The following is an 18515-nucleotide window of genomic DNA, read 5'->3' on the forward strand; positions in this document are numbered from 1 at the left end:
GTGGGAAAGAAGTTCAGGCAGGGGTGGACCTGGTCTGCAGCCTAAAGATCCAGTGTCCTCATCCTGGGCCCTGCAAAAGCTGTTTGATCCTGTGCCTCACTCAGTATTTTCTTTTCTGAAGTGACACCTCCTAGCCTTCCTCTGGGGCTTCTTAGGTGGCACTAGTTGTAAAGAACCCACCTGCCAATGCAGGAGACGTTAAGAGATAGGGGTTCCATCCCTGGGTCAGGAAGATGCCCTGGAGGAGGGCATGGCAACCCAGTCCAGTATTCTTGCCTGGAGAATCCCATGGACAGAGGAGCATGGCAGGCTACAGTCCATAGGGTCGCATAGAGTCAGACACGACTGAAGCGACTTAGCACACACACACACAGCCTTCCTCTGACTCCAGCATCCCCTGATCTTCTCTAATATAAAAAGAATGAGTCAAGCAGGGATAAATAAGGACACATTCTTTGAACACAATAGCTGTTTTCTTGGCAAAATCCAAGATTTATGTCTTGGACTGTTTCATAGAACACCTCCCTCTTTTCATATCTGGTAGTAATTTTGCCTGGGGTGGTTTCCTCACACGCAAGCGGTGAGTAATATTCACATTGCTGAATATTAGCAAGGAACTCTGCAGAAGGACCTTCTTGAACAAACCTTCCTGATTTCAGCATTAATTGTGTTTGAAAACAGTCAGCAAGAAGAAGATTCTCGCCTCATTAATAGCGAATGCAAAGAAAAGAACATCAAGAGAGGCGCTCTGAAATTTAGCATCTAATTCCAAATGAAGTTTAGAATTAACTTGTCCTTCTGTTTCCACGGATGGAATTTCTCAACAGGAGCCCTGGTGGGCTTTTGGAGGGACAGTCCTACCATGTATCCATAGCTGCTGGGTGATCAAAAACAGCCCCTCCCACCTCCGCCATCAAAGATTTCCAAGTGCTGCCTGGGGAGGGGTGCTGTCCCCACTGAGCCCACTCTCTGGTAGACAAATGCCCCAGCCTTGGTAATGTTGGGTAACCTGTGGGCCACTGATGCGAGCATCCCCATGGGCTGCAGGCCTGGCCCTGGAGACCGGCCCAGAGGTGTTGCAGCCCAAGGTAGAACTGACAAAAACCAAAATTGCTTCCTCTTGCAGTGAAAATGCAGACCGTTGGACCCTGTGTATCTGGCTGCTCTCTTGATTCTCCAGCAATGACCAGTGCTGTGGGCAAGATCTGTGCCAAGTCCCCTGGGGAAACTCAGCCAAACCAGGGATACCCCCACGATGAACAATTTGGGGAAAGGATTGTGTTTGATATTTCACAGAAAAAGCACTGAAGAAGTTCATCATGGGGAAAATGAGAATCCTTTTGGATTACCTCTCCCTCATTCTACAGGTTGTCTTTTGAATTCTGTATGCTTTTTTCTGGCAGCATTGGGTCTTAGTTGAGCATGGGGGCTCTTCATTGTGGAGCACAGTCTTCTCTAGTTGCAGCTGGTGGGCTTGGTTGCCCTGCATCATGTAGGATCTTAGTTCCCCAACCAGGGATCGAACCCACATCCCCTGCACTGCAGGGCTGATTCTTAACCACTGGACCACCAGGGAAGTCCCTTTCTATCTACTCAGTGTTAGGGTTTCTAAAGGCCTGTTTTTACCCAGGCTGACAGAGTCACGTGGCTCAGTGACATCCTCGTCCCAGTCATTTCTTAGGAAACATTTCTGTATCTGCTTGGTCTCGGTGAGGATCTCCACTCCACCTCTGGTGACCTTGGTTTCTGTTCATGGGGCTTTAGCACCTGGTCCCTGAGAAGCACATAAAGGCTTCCCAGTTCTCCTAATCCAGCTGCAATAAAGCCACAAAATCACTCATTTCTCTGCATCTTTCCTTGTTCCAAACAAGAGTACAAGGGCTTGGGGAAAACAACACAGCAGTTCCTTACAAAGTTAATCACACACACACCATAGGGCCCAGTGACCCCACTTCTAATTATTTAACCAAGAGAAATATGAACATGTCTATACCAAGAAAGCATGTCTATAGCCTATTTGTGAATGTTTACAGCAGCTTTGTTTACAAAAGTAAAGACTTGCGAACAGCTTAGGTATTCATCAACAGTTGAACAGGATAAACAAACTGTGGTATATACATATCATGGAATACTGTTCAGCTGTAAAAGAAAGGAACTATTTAAATATCCAACATTGTGGGTGAATCACAAAAACACTGCTAAATAAAGGAAGCCAAAAAAAAAAAAAAAACCCAGGCACTGCATGATTCCATTTATGTGAGTTTCAAGAACAAGCAAATCTAATCTGTGATTTTAGAAAGCAGAACAGTGGTTGCTTCTGGGGTCAGGACAGACTAGAAGGCGCAAGGAAGCTTTCTGGGCTGATAGTGATACTGTGTGTCATGACAGAGGTGAGGTTTACACTGGTGTATGCATTTGTCAAAACTGATCAGATGGTACGCTTCAAATGGGTGTATTTCACTATATGTAAATTACACCTTGATGATTCAAACAACAACAATATCATCAATAATAGTATAATAATGAAACCACCCATGGCATCCTTTGGGAAATCATTCACTGAATCCCCACATACTGTTGCACTCTTCATGGTGCCTATTATTAAATCTAGGGCATAGTTTTGATTCTGTTACACATATTCACAGGTCTTGAAGAACCGTCCCAAACTAATAGTGTCTATATATATATGTCTATTTGTCCCTCTACCCTCTCCCTCTCCCCTTTTCTCTTTCCCTCACTTCCGTTCCTTTTGCAATTCCAAGCAATTCTTCCCAGTTGGGTATAGGTCTTCCAAAACCTCTGGGGTAAAGCTATATGATGTCTCTGCTTTTCTCAGAGCAGAGCAAACCGACTTTGTTGCAAGCTTTGTCTGTACGTGGGTCCCGTCGCTCAGCCTGTGCCAAAGGGAAGGACGGGTTCTCCCCAAGGGCCCCACGGACTGAGTAATGACAAGGGTGGTCCTGCAGCAACCCCTGTCATATGCTCTGTCAATGACTTTTTCAAATTGTGACCACTGTGCAGGCTGAGACCGCTACCAGTACCCACCACAGGGACCAAACCCAAGAAGAGAGAAAACTTGTCTCTTGCAAAAAAAAAAAAAAAAATAGCTTAAGAAACTGATGTTTACAGGCCTCCCTTTCTCTCCTCCCTGCCCCCCCACCCCCACCCCGTGTGCTCTGTGAGCCCAACTCCTCACTCCCACCTTCAGAGGAAGCAGATTTAATACCCACGCTGAGAGAAGATGTTCTGTTATTTTTCACGGGAAATTAAACCCGACCCTGCTGTCAGTTAGCTCATGCCCAGGAAGGATGGATGGCCCAGGGTGCAGTGCTTAACCCCAGCTCAGAGCACGTCACCTGGCTGGGGGCCAACCATGACGTCACCTGCCACTGGGTGGGGGTGGGGGTGGGGGTGGTGACGGCAGGACAGGTTGGAGAGGCTTCATCTGGGTGATGGATGGTGGCGAGGCCAGCCTTGGTGTCACCTACAACGGTTCACCCCTGACACCAGCTTGGACCCACACATCCAGGGGACACTCAGGCTGCTCCTGCCTCTTTCAGCTCCCAACGCTACCTCGTGTCCCGCGGAGGAGAGCTGGTGGTCGGGGCTGGTGATCGTCATCGCGGTATGCTGTGCCTCCCTGGTGTTTCTCACTGTGCTTGTCATCATTTGCTACAAAGCCATCAAGAGGTGAGTGTTCACCCAGCTCTGGCGCCAGAGGGAACTCGAACTGGGCTCAGGGCTCCTCCACCCTCCTCCATTCGTTTTTGTTTTTTAATAATAAAAATTGTCAAGCACTTAAGAAGCAGAAAGAATGTACAAAGAACATCCACCTACCTTCACCCTGATTCAACAGTTATCAAGATCTGGCTAATATTTACTGTTTCCTGTTCCTTGTATCTTTTTCTTTGCTGAAGTATTTTAAAGTTGATCTCAGATATTATTCCCCTCCCCCACCCCCCTTCATTTTAGGGGGTTCTACGAGCATTTGATGAGCACCAATTATATGTCAGGATGGAGGCAGGATAAAGCTCCTCTACCCGCTGCCAGGGGCTCACTCCAGGCCTGGGAGGATGGAAATAATTCTTGTAGGGTGGGTGATGTATCCCCTGGAGGAGGGCACCATGCTGGTTTGGAGCTGGAACTGGGTTTTGGAATCTGATCAAAATTCAGACTCCAGTTCAAGCTGTGTGACCAGGAGGAAATCACCTTTCTGGTCCTCAGTTTCCCTATCAGTAAAACGGGGGTAAAGAATAATTATTTTGCCCCCAGGCAGTGGTGAGAAGCCCTCTGTGAATGGTCTGCACAATATGTAGCAGTGCTACATGGTCAGCAGTGCCTGGTATAAGAGTGTGCTCACCAAGAGCTGCACCAGCTTTCACTGTTTCCATAGTGGAAGATGGAAAAAGAATGAGAGAAAGGAGCGAGGTTCTCTTGGGAGAAGGAGAAGTAGAGATGCCTCAGAGAAGGTCTTCTGTGAATGCTTTGGCCAACTGATGCGAAGAGCTGACTCACTGGAAAAAGACTCGGATGCTGGGAAAGATTGAGGGCAGGAGGAGAAGGGGGCGGTAGAGGAGGAGATGGTTAGATACCATCACTGAGTCAATGGACATGAGTTTGAGCAAACTCTGGGAGGTACTGAAGGACAGGGAAGCCTGGCATGCTGCAGTTCATGGGGTCCCAAAGTCAGAGACAATTAGTGACTGAACAACAACAAGGCTGGGTTTTGAAGGATGAATAGGAGTGCTCCCAAAGGGTCATGAATGAACCAAATAGCATATAATCTTTCAGTAACACTTGCTATTATTTCTCTTAACTACCATCTTGCTTTGATGCTTTTGAACTGTGGTGTTGGGGAAGACTCTTGAGAGTCCCTTGGACATGAGGGAGATCAAACCAATCAATCCTAAAGGGAATCAATCCTGAATATTCATTGGAAGGACTGATGCTGAAGCTGAAGCTCCAATACTTTGGCCACCTGATGCGAAGAACTGACTCATTTGAAAAGACCCTGATGCTGGGAAAGATTGAAGGCAGGAGGAGAAGGGGATGACAGAGGATAAGATGATTGGATGGCGTTACTGATGCAATGGACATGGGTTTGAGCAAACTCTGGGAGATGGTGAAGGACAGGGAAGCCTGGCGTGCTGTAGTCCATGGGGTCGCAAAGAGTTGGACACGACTGAGTGACTGAACAACAACACTATCTCACTTTGCCTTTCAGACAAGGTTATCAAGCACCTTGTTGAGTTGGGGTCTGAAGCTCAACATTGTTATTGTTGAGGCCTAAGGCCGAGGTGTTACAACACAGTAGCTCTGGCCCCACCCCTCGATTTCCAGTTCTTAGCCTCCTCCCAAAAAACGGCCTCTCTGGCCTTGGAGGACATTCAGTCAGTCAGTTCAGTGGCTCAGTGTGTCCGACTCTTTGTGACCCCATGGACTGCAGCACACTAGGCTTTGGGGGACGTTAGGGGACAATATAATCAAAAGAGGAACAATAATGTTGCTTGCAAAATACTAGAGGATTTGTTAATATGTTTTTAAGAAAGCTTTTTTTTTTTAATTCCCTAAGACCCAAAGTTAAAGGATCTCTATTGAGCAATCATAAGACCAAAGTTATTTAAACTTTACCCTTTTAATCAGCTGTTCTATGTGGTTTCACTTTAATAATTCAAAAGCATAAAGAGTAAACTATCAAGTTGAAAGTCTTAAAACCTGCATGTGGTCAGGCACCCAGGGCGAAGGGCCTCATCAGGCCAACAGCCAGGACCAGGCAGGAGAGGCAGGAGTCAAGTGAACCCTGATGTGGATGAAAAATCATTTCAGCTGAGAGCCTGCTGCAGCAGGAGGAGGATTTTAAGAAGCAGAGCAGCGCAGGCATTCAGAAGCGCCAAGCATCAGGAAGCCCCTGTGATGGGGGTGGGGATGGGATGGGGAAATGGGGGGTGGGGGGGTTGGAGATGAGGGTGGAGGGAGGCTGGAGGAAGCCCCAAGCCTGACGGGAATGTGGTTGTCCCACCAGCTGTAGCTGCTGGCCCATGATTCAGCAGACACAGGGAGCCATTGAAGGTTTTAGGGCAAGTGTTCAAGATCCACCCGGGGAGCTGCCAGAGAGTGGGGGCACTAGTCCCCTCAAGGACCCCCTTCCCTCAGAGACAGGCTGCATCATCCTTTCTTTTTTTTTTTTTTAAGATTCTTTTCTTTCCCATATAGACCATTACAGAGTACTGAGTAGAGGTCCCTGTGCTATACTGTAGGTCCTTGCACGCTAAGTTGCTTTAGTCGTATCCAACTCTTTGCCACCCTATGGGTTATGGCCTGCCAGGCTCCTCTGTCCATGGAATTCTCCAGGCAAGAATACTGGAGTGGGTTGCCATGCCCTCCTCCAGGGGATCTTCTTGACTCAGGGATCAAACCCACGTCTCTTATGTCCCCTGCATCAGTATGTGGGTTCTTTACCACTATCGCCACCTGCAAAGCTCTGTAGGTCCTTATTAGTTATCGATTAATATTTTATCTATAGAAGTGTGTATATGTCAATCCCAGTCTTCCAATTTATCACTCCAACCCACCCCCTGGTGGGTTTCCCTGGTGGCTCAGTGGCAAAGAATCCACTGGCCAATGCAAGAGACGCGGGTTCCATCCCTGGGTCAGGAAGATCCCCTGGAGAAGGAAATGGCAACACACTCCAGTATTCTTGCCTGGAAAATCCTATGGACAGAGGAGCCTGGCGGGCTACAGTCCATGGGGTTGAAAAGTGTCAGACACGACTTAAGCGACTGAGAACAAACTTATTAAAAAGATGAGGCATGCATCTTTTCGAATTATGGTTTCAAAATGCATCATCTTTTTAATAAACTGAGGCTCTTCCAAAAGATATGCTTCTGCCTCCTCTCTGCTCCAAAACTCTCCTGAAGAAACAGGCTACCTGCTCCAACAGTAGGAGGGCTGGGCGAACCTAACAGGTGAAGCAGCTCACTTGGATGTCTCCGCTCTGTGCCCTGTCCGCTGCGTCTGTCCGCGGAGCTGGGGGACTCCCGGGAAGGCGAGGGGAGGCACCACCCCACCTCTGGTCAGAGCACCAGAGAGCCTCCCTTGTCTCCTTCCACAGGCTCTGGGTCTTGGTTCCCGAGCCTGTCAGCCTCCTGGAAAAACAGATAACTCACTTCAGATGGCTCAGTGGATCCCTTCCAAGGCGTGGATGGGACGCCTTCCGGGGTATGGGCGGGGCTTCCTCCCCAGGGGGTGTGGGCGGGGCTTCCCCTACCGTGTGGGCGGGGCTCCAGCCAAAGGAATGGGCGGAGCTCCCTCCAGGGGCTTGGGCAAGTCCTGAGAACAATAGAATTTCTGAAGCATTTCACGAATAATAGAGGTGCGAGCTGTTAGCAACCCCAGGACAGAGGATGGACGCAGTACCAGGGAAATCTACAGGGCCTGGAGACTCAAAAGAGAGGCTAATCAGCAGGACCTGTGGTTGGAACTGCTGGAGATGCAGCCCTAAAAAACAAGTGCGGGGAGAAAACGCCCCAACCTTTCTCCATGCTCCCAGATATCCTGAGGTGCTGCCCATTGGCTGAAACAGGGGAGGTGTCAGCACCCCGACCCATGTACTAAATAGAGCGCAGTCCTTTTCTGCCTTGGCGCCAAAATCTGCATCCTCTTCTGGGGAAACACTCAGCCCTCTGCCGGTCCAGATCCTCACGGTCCAGAGAGGGTGTCCCTGGCGTCCTAAGATGGATAATCAGTGTCAGGAGTGGGTGCTACTCGCGGCCAGTGGAGGCAACAATAGAGTCTGGTTCTCCCAGAACCCTCCTGGAAGGTAGCTTGACCTGGGGAAAATGGATCAGCACCTTGTGGGCTGCGGAAGGAGGAGGCAGCAGAAGGTACACCCAGTGCGGGACAGCAAACGCCCCCTCCCTGCTCCCCCAACCGACCTCTGTAAGAGATAGCCTGGCCAAGCAGCTGTCTGTGTGCATTTCTCTCCAGAGTAAATGGAGGATTTCTTCCTCACAGTCAATTCTCTTTAGTTAATAATTCATCTGAAACATGCCTTTTCTCTCAGGAAACAAAAGCATTGCATGTCGCTGTGAAACCATTAGAAGGGAAATTCAGTGATAAACCCTGCTTTCTTAAAAAAACAAAAAAACAAAACAAAACAAAACCCAACCCTCTCACAGCCTGGAGTCCTAGAGGAGGACTTCCTAGAGATCTTTGTGAATGGCCGCAACACAGCCTTATGGAGCCAGATTGCTGGAAGGATGGTTCTAGAATCAGTTGGGATGGAAATGAGGTGATTCTGCAGGTGCCAGCTTGGTTTGGCATGTGGGGTGTGGCCTTGGGGAGGGGAGGAAACTGGGGAGCAGATGCAGACAGGTCACCCCCTCCATGCCCTCTCTAGTCATTGACCTTGATAGCAGGAAGGTGGGATGTGGTTAGCACTTTCTACATACAGATCCCACTTCCCAGGTGGCACTAGTAGGTAAAGAATCCACCTGCCAATGCAGGAGACATAAGAGACACCAGTTTGACCCCTAGGTCAGGAAGATCTCCTGGAGGAGGAAATGGCAACCCACCCCAGTATTCTTGCCTGGAGAATCCCATGAGCAGAGGAGCCTGGCAGGCTATGGTCCATGGGGTCGCAGAGTCAGACACAACTGAAGTGACTTAGCATGCATGCACACACACACACACACTCAGTGGATCAAATTTCATCTTGTGACTCAATAAACATTCCCAATGTCCCAGCTCTGCTGGGTGATAAGATGCTCAGGGGGTATCCAGGTTGGGGGAGCTCAGAGGAAGGGAACCTCACCCAGATCAGGGCCCCTGAGAAGTGTTTTTGGAAGAGGATGGGCATCCCATGTGTTAACCAGTGGGACTAACACATGCCGTAGCCCCCAAGTCCCTGTCAATAACCCAAATTCTGGAGATTTCCCCACCATGGGAGGCCCACACAGTTTGCATTTCAGTGGCTCATTGCCCTGGCATTGGCATGAACAACTTCTTTATCTGCAGGCCCAGGATGGTCAGGCCCCAGAGCTCTTGGGTGTTCTGGATGTCATGCTCCATCCAGGCCTCCTCCCCACCCAGGGCCTGGCATGTACCTGTCATGTACCTGTCATCAGACCACAGGACGGCCTGGAGCTGTTTAAAGAACCCAGGACTGGGTATCCAGAGCCCTGCATTCCATTCCCAGCCCCAGCCCAGTTCAGTGGGTATCACTGCCCTCATCTATAATGTGGGGGAGCCCTCCTAGTCTCTACCCAGATCCCTGAGCTTTTGTTTCCTGGCCCTGGGATGTTGGGAGGACCAATGCCACCAGGTCCTTCTGCTGCCAGATGTGTAAATACTGGGCCAGGTGCCAGGGCTGTGCTTGGCCTGGGCACTCTGGTAGTGGGCACTTCCAGCACAGCCCCTGGCCTCACTGCCCACACTTCTGCAAGGACACCTGTGTGTTAATCAGACCCACCTCACCCACCCCCGCAACAGTTCAGTTCAGTCACTCAGTCATGTCTGACCCTTTGTGACCCCGTGGACTGCAGCACACCAGGCCTCCCTGTCCATCACCAACTCCTGGAGTTTACTCAAACTCATGCCCATTGAGTCGGTGATGCCATCCAACTATCTCATCCTCTGTCGGCCCCTTCTCCTCCCACCTTCAATCTTTCCCAGCATCAGGGTCTTTTCAAATGAGTCAGCTCTTCACATCAGGTGGCCAAAGTATTGGAGTTTCAGCTTCAACATCAGTCTTTCCAATGAATACTTAGGACTTATTTCCTTTAGGATGAACTGGTTGGATCTCCTTGCAGTCCAAGAGACTCTCAAGAGTCTTCTCCAACACCACAGTTCAAAAGCGCAATTCTTCAGTGCTCAGCTTTCTTTATAGTCCAACTCTCACATCCATACATGACCACTGGAAAAACCATAGCCTTGACCAGACGGATCTTTGTTGGCAAAGTAATATTATTACAATGGGAGAGTCGTGTCTGGAGGGAAGACCAAGGCTCTGTGAGCAGGGAGGAGGAATCTTGTCCATGATGAGACAAGGACAAGCTCCAAGGTGCACGGTGTCCACTGCCCGGGTAGGAGGGCCAGGGAGCACCCCACAGGCATGAGGACTCCCAACACTGAGGCCGCTGTCCTAGGTGGGTTTGTGGCCTCCACCCTTCATCCGGAGAAGAGACCTGTGTGGCGGAGACATGGCCCAACCCCTCCCAGGCCCCTCCCTGGAGTCATCCCCACTCCCCAGGCACCGGAAGAGTGCCCCGCCTCCTCTGGCCGCGCACAGCATGGGTCCTGCACCCTCTGCCATCGATTAGCCATTAAGTCACTTGACAGCCATTTCCTTCTAATTTACAGGGTATTGGCTGAAAGACCAATAAAAGGCTATGGAACAGTTTGGCGGACCCTGCAGGCCGCTAATTGCAGACAATGAGCAAGCCTGCGGCTCCTGGGAGCAAGCGGCAGTGTGTGCACGTGCCCGAGCGTTCCCCGGGCACGCGCGTCAGCTTTTTGTGGTCAAGTTGCTTCCAGTAGAACAGGCACTTTTGAACACCCAGGTCTGCTTGACGGGCCTTAGGACCCACTGACTGGCACAGACTGCTCACACATATTTATTGAGCACCTACTGTGTGCTGGGGCCTAGACTAGGCGTTGGGGATGTAGTGATAAACAAGACTGGGTTCCTGTTCACCTCCTCCAACTGAGGGAAGCAGATCAAACATATACACACCAGCAAATTAATAAACTGTTTTAAAAGACTATGAATGCTATGAAGAGGGGAAAAATGAACCTCAGGGTAATGAGGAAGAGAAGGGGGGAAAGCGAGGCTGCTTCTTCCATTCCAACTGTCAGGAGTATCATGCATGACCCTTGAGGGGGCTTTATGGTTGGAAAGTATGGTTAGGGCTTTGAATGTTCATGATCACTTTTTAATTCAATTTTTATTTTACTAAAGCAATCAGATCAGATCAGATCAGTCACTCAGTCGTGTCCGACTCTTTGCAACCCCATGAATCGCAGCATGCCAGGCCTCCCTGTCCATCACCAACTCCCAGAGTTCACTGAGACTCACGTCCATCGAGTCAGTGATGCCATCCAGCCATCTCATCCTCTGTCGTCCCCTTCTCCTCCTACCCCCAATCCCTCCCAGCATCAGAGTCTTTTCCAATGTGTCAACTCTTCGCGTGAGGTGGCCAAAGTACTGGAGTTTCAGCTTTAGCATCATTCCCTCCAAAGAAATCCCAGGGCTGATCTCCTTCTGAATGGACTGGTTGGATCTCCTTGCAGTCCAAGGGACTCTCAAGAGTCTTCTCCAACACCACAGTTCAAAAGCATCAATTCTTCGGCGCTCAGCCTTCTTCACAGTCCAACTCTCACATCCATACATGATCACAGGAAAAACCATAGCCTTGACTAGACAGACCTTTGTTGGCAAAGTAATGTCTCTGCTTTTGAATGTGCTGTCTAGGTTGGTCATAACTTTCCTTCCAAGGAGTAAGCGTCTTTTAATTTCATAGCTGCAGTCACCGTCTGCAGTGATTTTGGAGCCCAGAAAAATAAAGTCTGACACTGTTTCCACTGTTTCCCCATCTATTTCCCATGAAGGGATTGGACCGGATGCCATGATCTTTGTTTTCTGAAATGTTGAGCTTTAAGCCAACTTTTTTACTCTCCACTTTCACTTTCATCAAGAGGCTTTTGAGTTCCTCTTCACTTTCTGCCATAAGGGTGGTGTCCTCTGCATATCTGAGGTTATTGATATTTCTCCCGGCAATCTTGATCCCAGCTTGTGTTTCTTCCAGTCCAGCGTTTCTCATGATGTACTCTGCATAGAAGTTAAATAAACATGGTGACAATATACAGCCTCTACGAACTCCTTTTCCTATTTGGAACCAGTCTGTTGTTCCATGTCCAGTTCTAACTGTTGCTTCCTGACCTGCATACAAATTTCTCAAGAGGCAGATCAGGTGGTCTGGTATTCCCATCTCCTTCAGAATTTTCCACAGTTTATTGTGATCCACACAGTCAAAGGCTTTGGCATGGTCAATAAAGCAGAAATAGATGTCTTTCTGGAACTCTCTTGCTTTTTCTATGATCCAGCGGATGTTGGCAATTTGATCTCTGGTTCCTTTGCCTTTTCTAAAACCAGCTTGAACATCAGGAAGTTCACAGTTCACATATTGCTGAAGCCTGGCTTGGAGAATTTTGAGCATTACTTTACTAGCGTGTGAGATGAGTGCAATTGTGTGGTAGTTTGAGCATTCTTTGGCATTGCCTTTCTTTGGGATTGGAATGAAAACTGACCTTTTCCAGTCCTGTGGCCACTGCTGAGTTTTCCAAATTTGCTGGCATATTGAGTGCAGCACTTTCACAGCATCATCTTTCAGGATTTGGAATAGTTCAACTGGAATTCCATCACCTCCACTAGCTTTGTTCGTAGTGATGCTTTCTAAGGCCCACTTGACTTCACATTCCAGGATGTCTGGCTCTAGGTCAGTGCATGCAAGTAATTAAAAAAGTAAAATGAGCCCTAGCCTATTCATAAAACCAGAAGCCCCCTGAGTGTCCCTCTTTCTCCCCCAAATCTCATTCGTAAGAGGGAACCACTTTTTAAAAAATATTAATTTACTTATTATTTGGCAGTGTCAGGTCTCAGTTGTGGCGCATGGTCTCTCCTGGTGCGGCCCAGGCTTAACTGCTCCATGGCAGGTGGGGTCTTAGTTTCCTGATCAGGGATTAAACCCAAGTCCCCTGCATCGCAAGGTGAATTCTTAACCACTGGACCACCAGGGAAGTCCCAAAGGCAACCATTTTTGAGTGTTAGCTGTTTCTTCTGGTATTTCCCTCCATGTTCTAAGTGATATGGATACTCTACATTTTCTGTTGATTTTAAACATTATCCACTGTATCCATTATCCATTTGGATAATGATAATGGATAATGGATTATCCATTATCCATTTTTCACTATAGAAGGTACAAGATTTAGAAACCTAATACTACTCTGAAATGTAAATACAAAACACCTGCCCTCTTCCCAACTGCTTCTTCGAGGTTCCTCCAATGAGTGGATCAACGACTACCCAAGTTCCCCTCCATATGACACTGTATAAATATTGTTCACAGCTGAGTCATGTAGTGTACTATGATTAGCTTCCTTCTCTGGAGTTAGCAGTGCCTTCTCCCAATATGTTCAGATACATTAGGTGATCAATTTGTCAGTTCCGTGTTTGTCTTGGAGATTCCATCCTCCTCTCCAGGTGGATGGTAGCTCTCTCGGCTTGATGTGCAGCCATTGGGCTATCGTTGTCTTCAGTAGCTTTCCAAGCCTCGCCTCCGGGAACTTGCCACACTCAGCTCTCTCCCTCTCCATCTCCCACTCCAGTTCTTCCTTTCTTTAGCTTGACTCCATCATAGAAGATTTTTCCAAGGTCTTTCCTGAATCATAGACTCAATAGCAAATCAGTCAGTGAAGTTAGTTTTCTTTTTAGGATTTACATTATTTGGGGAGCTTTGGGGTGCCCCAGCAGAGGGTTAGCTCTTACTGAGTGTGTGGCAAGTTGAGAAGCCATGGTTCCCCGGGCAGCTGGGAGACTGTGGAGGAGGGCAAGAGAGATCCCTGTGTTGTCTGAGCCAGAATATGCCTCCGTGGTCATAGGAGGAAGCTGTAGCTCAGGTCACAGAGGTTTCCAGCCTTCCTCTCACATTCTTTGAGGACTCAGGGAGCTGCCCTCCTGGCTTCCAGCTGAGTCCTTACTGCTCACTCAAGACCCAGCTCAAACACACCTCCTCAGTCATGGTGCCCTGGGCTGGGGTTGACCTTTCTTTCTTGCCAAGTTCTTTGAGTTGTAGCTCTCCCTTGATTTGCATTTCTGCTTTCTGCTCTTAGGTCAGTTAAAAACAGTTGGTGTTTGCATGTTTGTGTGCTCGTGCATAAGTGTGTGAGTGACTGTGTGCGCACACACACACACACACATTAGAGGGGGAAGCTGTCGTCTGGTCTCACCCATGTTGTCTCTCCCCCACAGTGCCTGGCATGTGCCTGGCAGGTAGCAACTCTTCCATGATTTTCTGTGTCATGAATGGAAGCTTGTTTGTGTAGATTTGAGAAATTCCACTGTTAAAACTGACTCATGGTAAAGAATCCACCTGCAATGCAGGAGATCCAGATTCTATCCCTGGGTCTGGAAAATTCCCTGGAGAAGGAAATGGCAACCCACTCCAGTATTCTTGCCTGGAGAATCCCATGGACAGAGGACCCTGGTGGGCTACAGTCCATGGGGTCGCAAGAGTTGGACATGATTGAGCAACTAACACCCCTCTCCAAGGGGCCTGGGTGCTGTGGTAGGTGATGAAATCCCCTCCCGACAGTAGGAGGCAGGCTTAGGGGCCAGCTTCTCTGTGTGCCTGGGATCCTTGGTGCAGTGGGGCCGTGGAGTCCAGTGCTGGCAGATGGGAGACTCAGACAAGTCCCTGCTGCTTAGACCTTTCTATCCCCAAGAAACTATTCTCTTGGAACTCAGCTCTCCAGATACACTGGGTCAAGGTCATGGGGCAGGGTAAGGGGATAGATAGCAATTCCTCATACAAGAAGTCCTCAGTGGCTCCCACTGCACTCAGAATAAGATCCAGAGGCCTTGTCCTGCCAGCCGGTTCCCACGAAAGACCCGAGTCCCAGAACCTCTGCAGCACCATCTTTCAGCTAGCTCAACAGACATGGCTGAACATGGAAGCCCTGGGCAGGGAGTGGGGATAGGGGCAGTGAACACAGGGGGCTCAACTGAGTGGGGCTGCTCATCAGCCACATGCCTGGCTCACCTTCCTTGGTGATGGCAGAGGATTCGGAGTGAGAAATGGGGTGCTGCTTCTCATCGTCAGGGGACACCCTCAGAGGCCCAGAAAGGCTGTTTTGTTTTTTGGGTTTTTTTGGTTTCTTGACCCAGCTTTGGAGAAGTCTGCGGTGTACAGAGGTGTCTCATGGTGGAACTCTGTGTATGTGAGCATGCATGGATGTGTGTGTGTGTGTATGTGTGTACAATGCATATGTATGCATGTGTGCATAGGCATATATGAGTGTATATGTACATATATGTGTGGATGTGTAATATTGAATGTGTATATGGGCATGGATGTGTGTGTAGTGTGATGTAGTGTGTGTGTGTTTCGGGGGTAGTACTGGGGTCCAGCCCCGGTTGGATCCAAGGATTCCCTCAGGATGACGGCATTGGCGATTAGAATAGAGATAGCTTAATTAAGTATTAATTAGAGATATAAAGAGTGGTTAAATAGGGATAGCTCAGTGAGAAAATTCAGTGGAGAAAAGAGGCTGAATAACTTGGTTTACGTGGAAAACCAATAAAACTCCAAGAAAAGGAGTTTGCATCACCTACGTAGGCCGCAGGCGTCCTCCCGTTCTCCTGAAGGAGAGGAGACACTAAGGCCTCCCCGGTCAGATCTTAGAAGCCCAGGCAAAATTAGTAGGTTTGACGAGCCTCCACCCTCAGATGGGAATTCAGCCAGAAGGTGAAAGAAAGAACGACATGGGGAGACCAAGCTTCGGTGAGCAAGGTCCATAGCTTTATTTTCAACAGGGGCTTTTATACCCTAAGTTGCACATAGAGGATAATAGGGGGTGTGAAATCATGCAAAGTCAGCAGTCTTTGATCCTTATCGAAACCAGGGTTTCTTTTCTGCAAACTTATCATTTACAAATGGTTTAGGTGATTTACATCATCTTCTGGCCAGAAGGCCTGTTAACATTTTATGACTCTGACAAAGGCTTGTCAACCATAAGACTTATTTTCTCTAAGAGTAATTATTTTAAAGTTTGGCGCCATCCTCCGAAGGTGTTAGATCAAGTTGCATTCCTATAGGGCAAAGGTGCAGTGGGTTTACAACAAAGGAAAGAATTTATTACCTTAAGGGTCTAAAGTTGTTAACACCAAGGCCACTACTTATTTTTTCTAAATACCAACTATATTAATACACTTCCAAGGATACAATACAGGGGATGTGGAAATTTGGCAGCAAACATTGGCTCAACAATGAAATCTTCTACTAGTTTTATTCTAACAATTTCTAACTCTCCGAGAGGCTCTATACTATTTGAATATCTTAAGCTTCCCGTGCCTCTCGCGGTTGGGAGACTGTAAACAATCATATGCATAGCTGTAGGAGTCCAGGTAAACCTGTCAGGCAAGTTAGAGAGCCATCTGAGGGGTTTGTGAACTAAAACACTCTTGTCACGCCCAGGAACTTTATTAACTGGAGCTGTAAGTTAACTCTTTTTCAGAGAGAGAGATGGTGGTGGGGGACAGCCCCCCGTAATGTCAGAGGAGTAAGTGAGAGCACAAAGCAGGAAAGTAGGCAGACTCTGGTTTTAAGGGTAGATGCTCGAGAATTTCCAGGGGGACTCCTGAGGCTCGATCCTGCCTTTGCATATGTCAAGCCTCCTTCCTCATGACCTTTGCCATGGGCGGAGTTCCTCACGCTGGCTCCCGGCAGGGTAGGCCATGGGGAGGATAAATACCTTTGGAAGAGGGAGTCTGAGACCTTTAACCTCATGTCGCTAAGAACAGACCCTCAGTGGGCTGCAGGACACAAGAAATGAGCCAGCAGCCTCCACTCGCAGGCTCTCAGAGCTGTTCTTTGACTCCAGCTCCCCCGACCCCTCACAGAGCAGGGGGCTGAGGGCGGAACCCATCACAGCGCTGTCAGCAGGAACCGCAAGGGGGTCCTGGCTCTCCCTGCCCGGGCATTCTGCTGGTGGCAAGCCTTTAGGGCCACCCTCCAAGCAGAGAACATGGGGCCCCCAGGGTGGGAGTTTTCTCGAGGTGGGAGGCCCCGCCCCATGACATTTAGGAATCAGACGTGGAGCCAAGGAAAATCTCACTTTCCTTTTTCTTGGTTTTAGGAACCAGGCCATGTAGGCAGCTGTGTGTGCCCAGCTTTTCCCGCACCCAGGCAGACGGGCCTTTCTCTGGTTTAGCAGGAACCCCCAGGTGGCTCACAGGGGGCCGGGCTGGGTCCCCACCAGCTGCCCTAGCACTCAGGAGCCCCGCGGGGTGCACATTAGGTAGGAAGTCTCTGCAGACTGGAGACCACTGGCAACAGGAGCAGCTCCGCACTGACCCCTTTCCAACTGCATCATCCTGAGAACTAACATGACTTATGGAGCACTTACTGTGTGCCAGATGCTCCTTAAAGGGCTTGACATGCATTAACGTATTTTTTAATCCTTCCCATAGGACTATGAAATGGACCCCGTTGTTGTGCCCATTTTATAGACCAGGAAACTGAGGCATGGTGAGGTTAAGTGACTTGTCCAAGGTTACACAGCCAGAAAGTGGGAGAGCTGGGTGTAGTGAGCCAGACATCTGCTTCCCAGCCCTTCCGCAGAATCACCCTAAAGTGCTGAGCTGAGAGAGAGGATGGGGATGAGGGTAGGTGTTCAAGGCAGAGCGTTGTCCTGCTGTAGGTAAAATTCCAGTGTCCACCAGGCTCCAGTGAATCGCAGAAGGGCTTCGGGAATGGGCTGGGGCAGCAGCCCAGGGAGCAGAGTGGCTGACAGCTCAGCTGCATGAGGGAGGGGAGCAGACCAAGTGTACTTCTCAGGAGAGCCCTTGGGACAGCCCATTCTCCCCTCACCATGCCCAGGCTCTTGGACTGCTCCTGAAAGGTGCTGCGCTAGCCAAAAGTTGCCCTCTTTGCTGGATGGAGCCCCCAGTGAGACCCCCTTTCTTGCCTGGGAAGCTGGCTGAGCCATTGAGAAGGCATTGAGAATCCCCCTGGGATTCTCTCCTGGTCCTGACCCCAGTGTCCCTCCAGCCACCATCCCCTCCACCCAAGCCCCAGGAATAGGGGTCTTGCAGCCAGCAGCCTGGCTTTAGAAATGTCTTCTCTCCTCCCGGCAGAAGGAATCCTGCTCATTTCCTACCCTCTCCCTAAAAAGGGCTGGAACTCTGTGCCTGCCAGGCTCTACCCATCTCCCTTGTAAGTTCCAGGATTCCTTTATCTTGGCATTATCTACCCTCAAAGGCCCTTAAACCTCATCGCCCCTGTCCTTACCCGTTTCAACTGACTTTTAAGACCTAGCCCAAGGCTGAATATTTTAGGGAGAAAAGCAGAAAAATCTTTGGGCCCAGAGATTTTTGAGGGGAGAGGGGGCAGAGATTTTTGTCTTTATTTTTTGGAATTCTGATTCTGACAAAATCCCTCTATATTGATGATAAATTTAGAAATGTCAATTAAGTCCCTGCAGGGCCTCATGTTGGGGGCCACACAGGGTCTCGCTGTAAAAAAATGCACCCCCGACCCCCAATTTTCCAGGTCAGGTAGACCTCACTGAGTCAGAAATCAAGCCTACACAGCAAGGTCAGAACTGCTTGAGGCCCCTGGAAAGGGGTGGGTGGGAGGGAGGAAGAGTAAGAGAAACAGAGGGAGAAAGGTCCCGGGGAGAGGGAGACTCAGAGTCTGTCATTTCCAGGAGCCCATCACAAACAAGGCAACTCATCT

General features: G+C 49.1%; 1 protein-coding gene across 3 annotated transcripts in view; it reads left to right on the forward strand.

Moving 5' to 3' along the window:
• Positions 1-18515, forward strand: part of PRIMA1 (proline rich membrane anchor 1) — a 72124-nt gene that overhangs the window by 48635 nt on the left and 4974 nt on the right. For 2 of the 3 annotated variants that reach the window (XM_006060733.4, XM_006060732.4), the window contains exon 4: positions 3561-3690. In XM_006060733.4, the coding sequence (XP_006060795.2) occupies positions 3561-3690 (130 nt within the window). Of the gene's footprint in view, positions 1-3560; positions 3691-16914; positions 17077-18515 lie in introns of all 3 variants that reach the window. The other variant, XR_003105102.3, reaches the window with a different exon arrangement.

This window comes from Bubalus bubalis, chromosome 20, assembly GCF_019923935.1.
Source record: "Bubalus bubalis isolate 160015118507 breed Murrah chromosome 20, NDDB_SH_1, whole genome shotgun sequence".
NCBI lineage: Eukaryota > Metazoa > Chordata > Mammalia > Artiodactyla > Bovidae > Bubalus > Bubalus bubalis.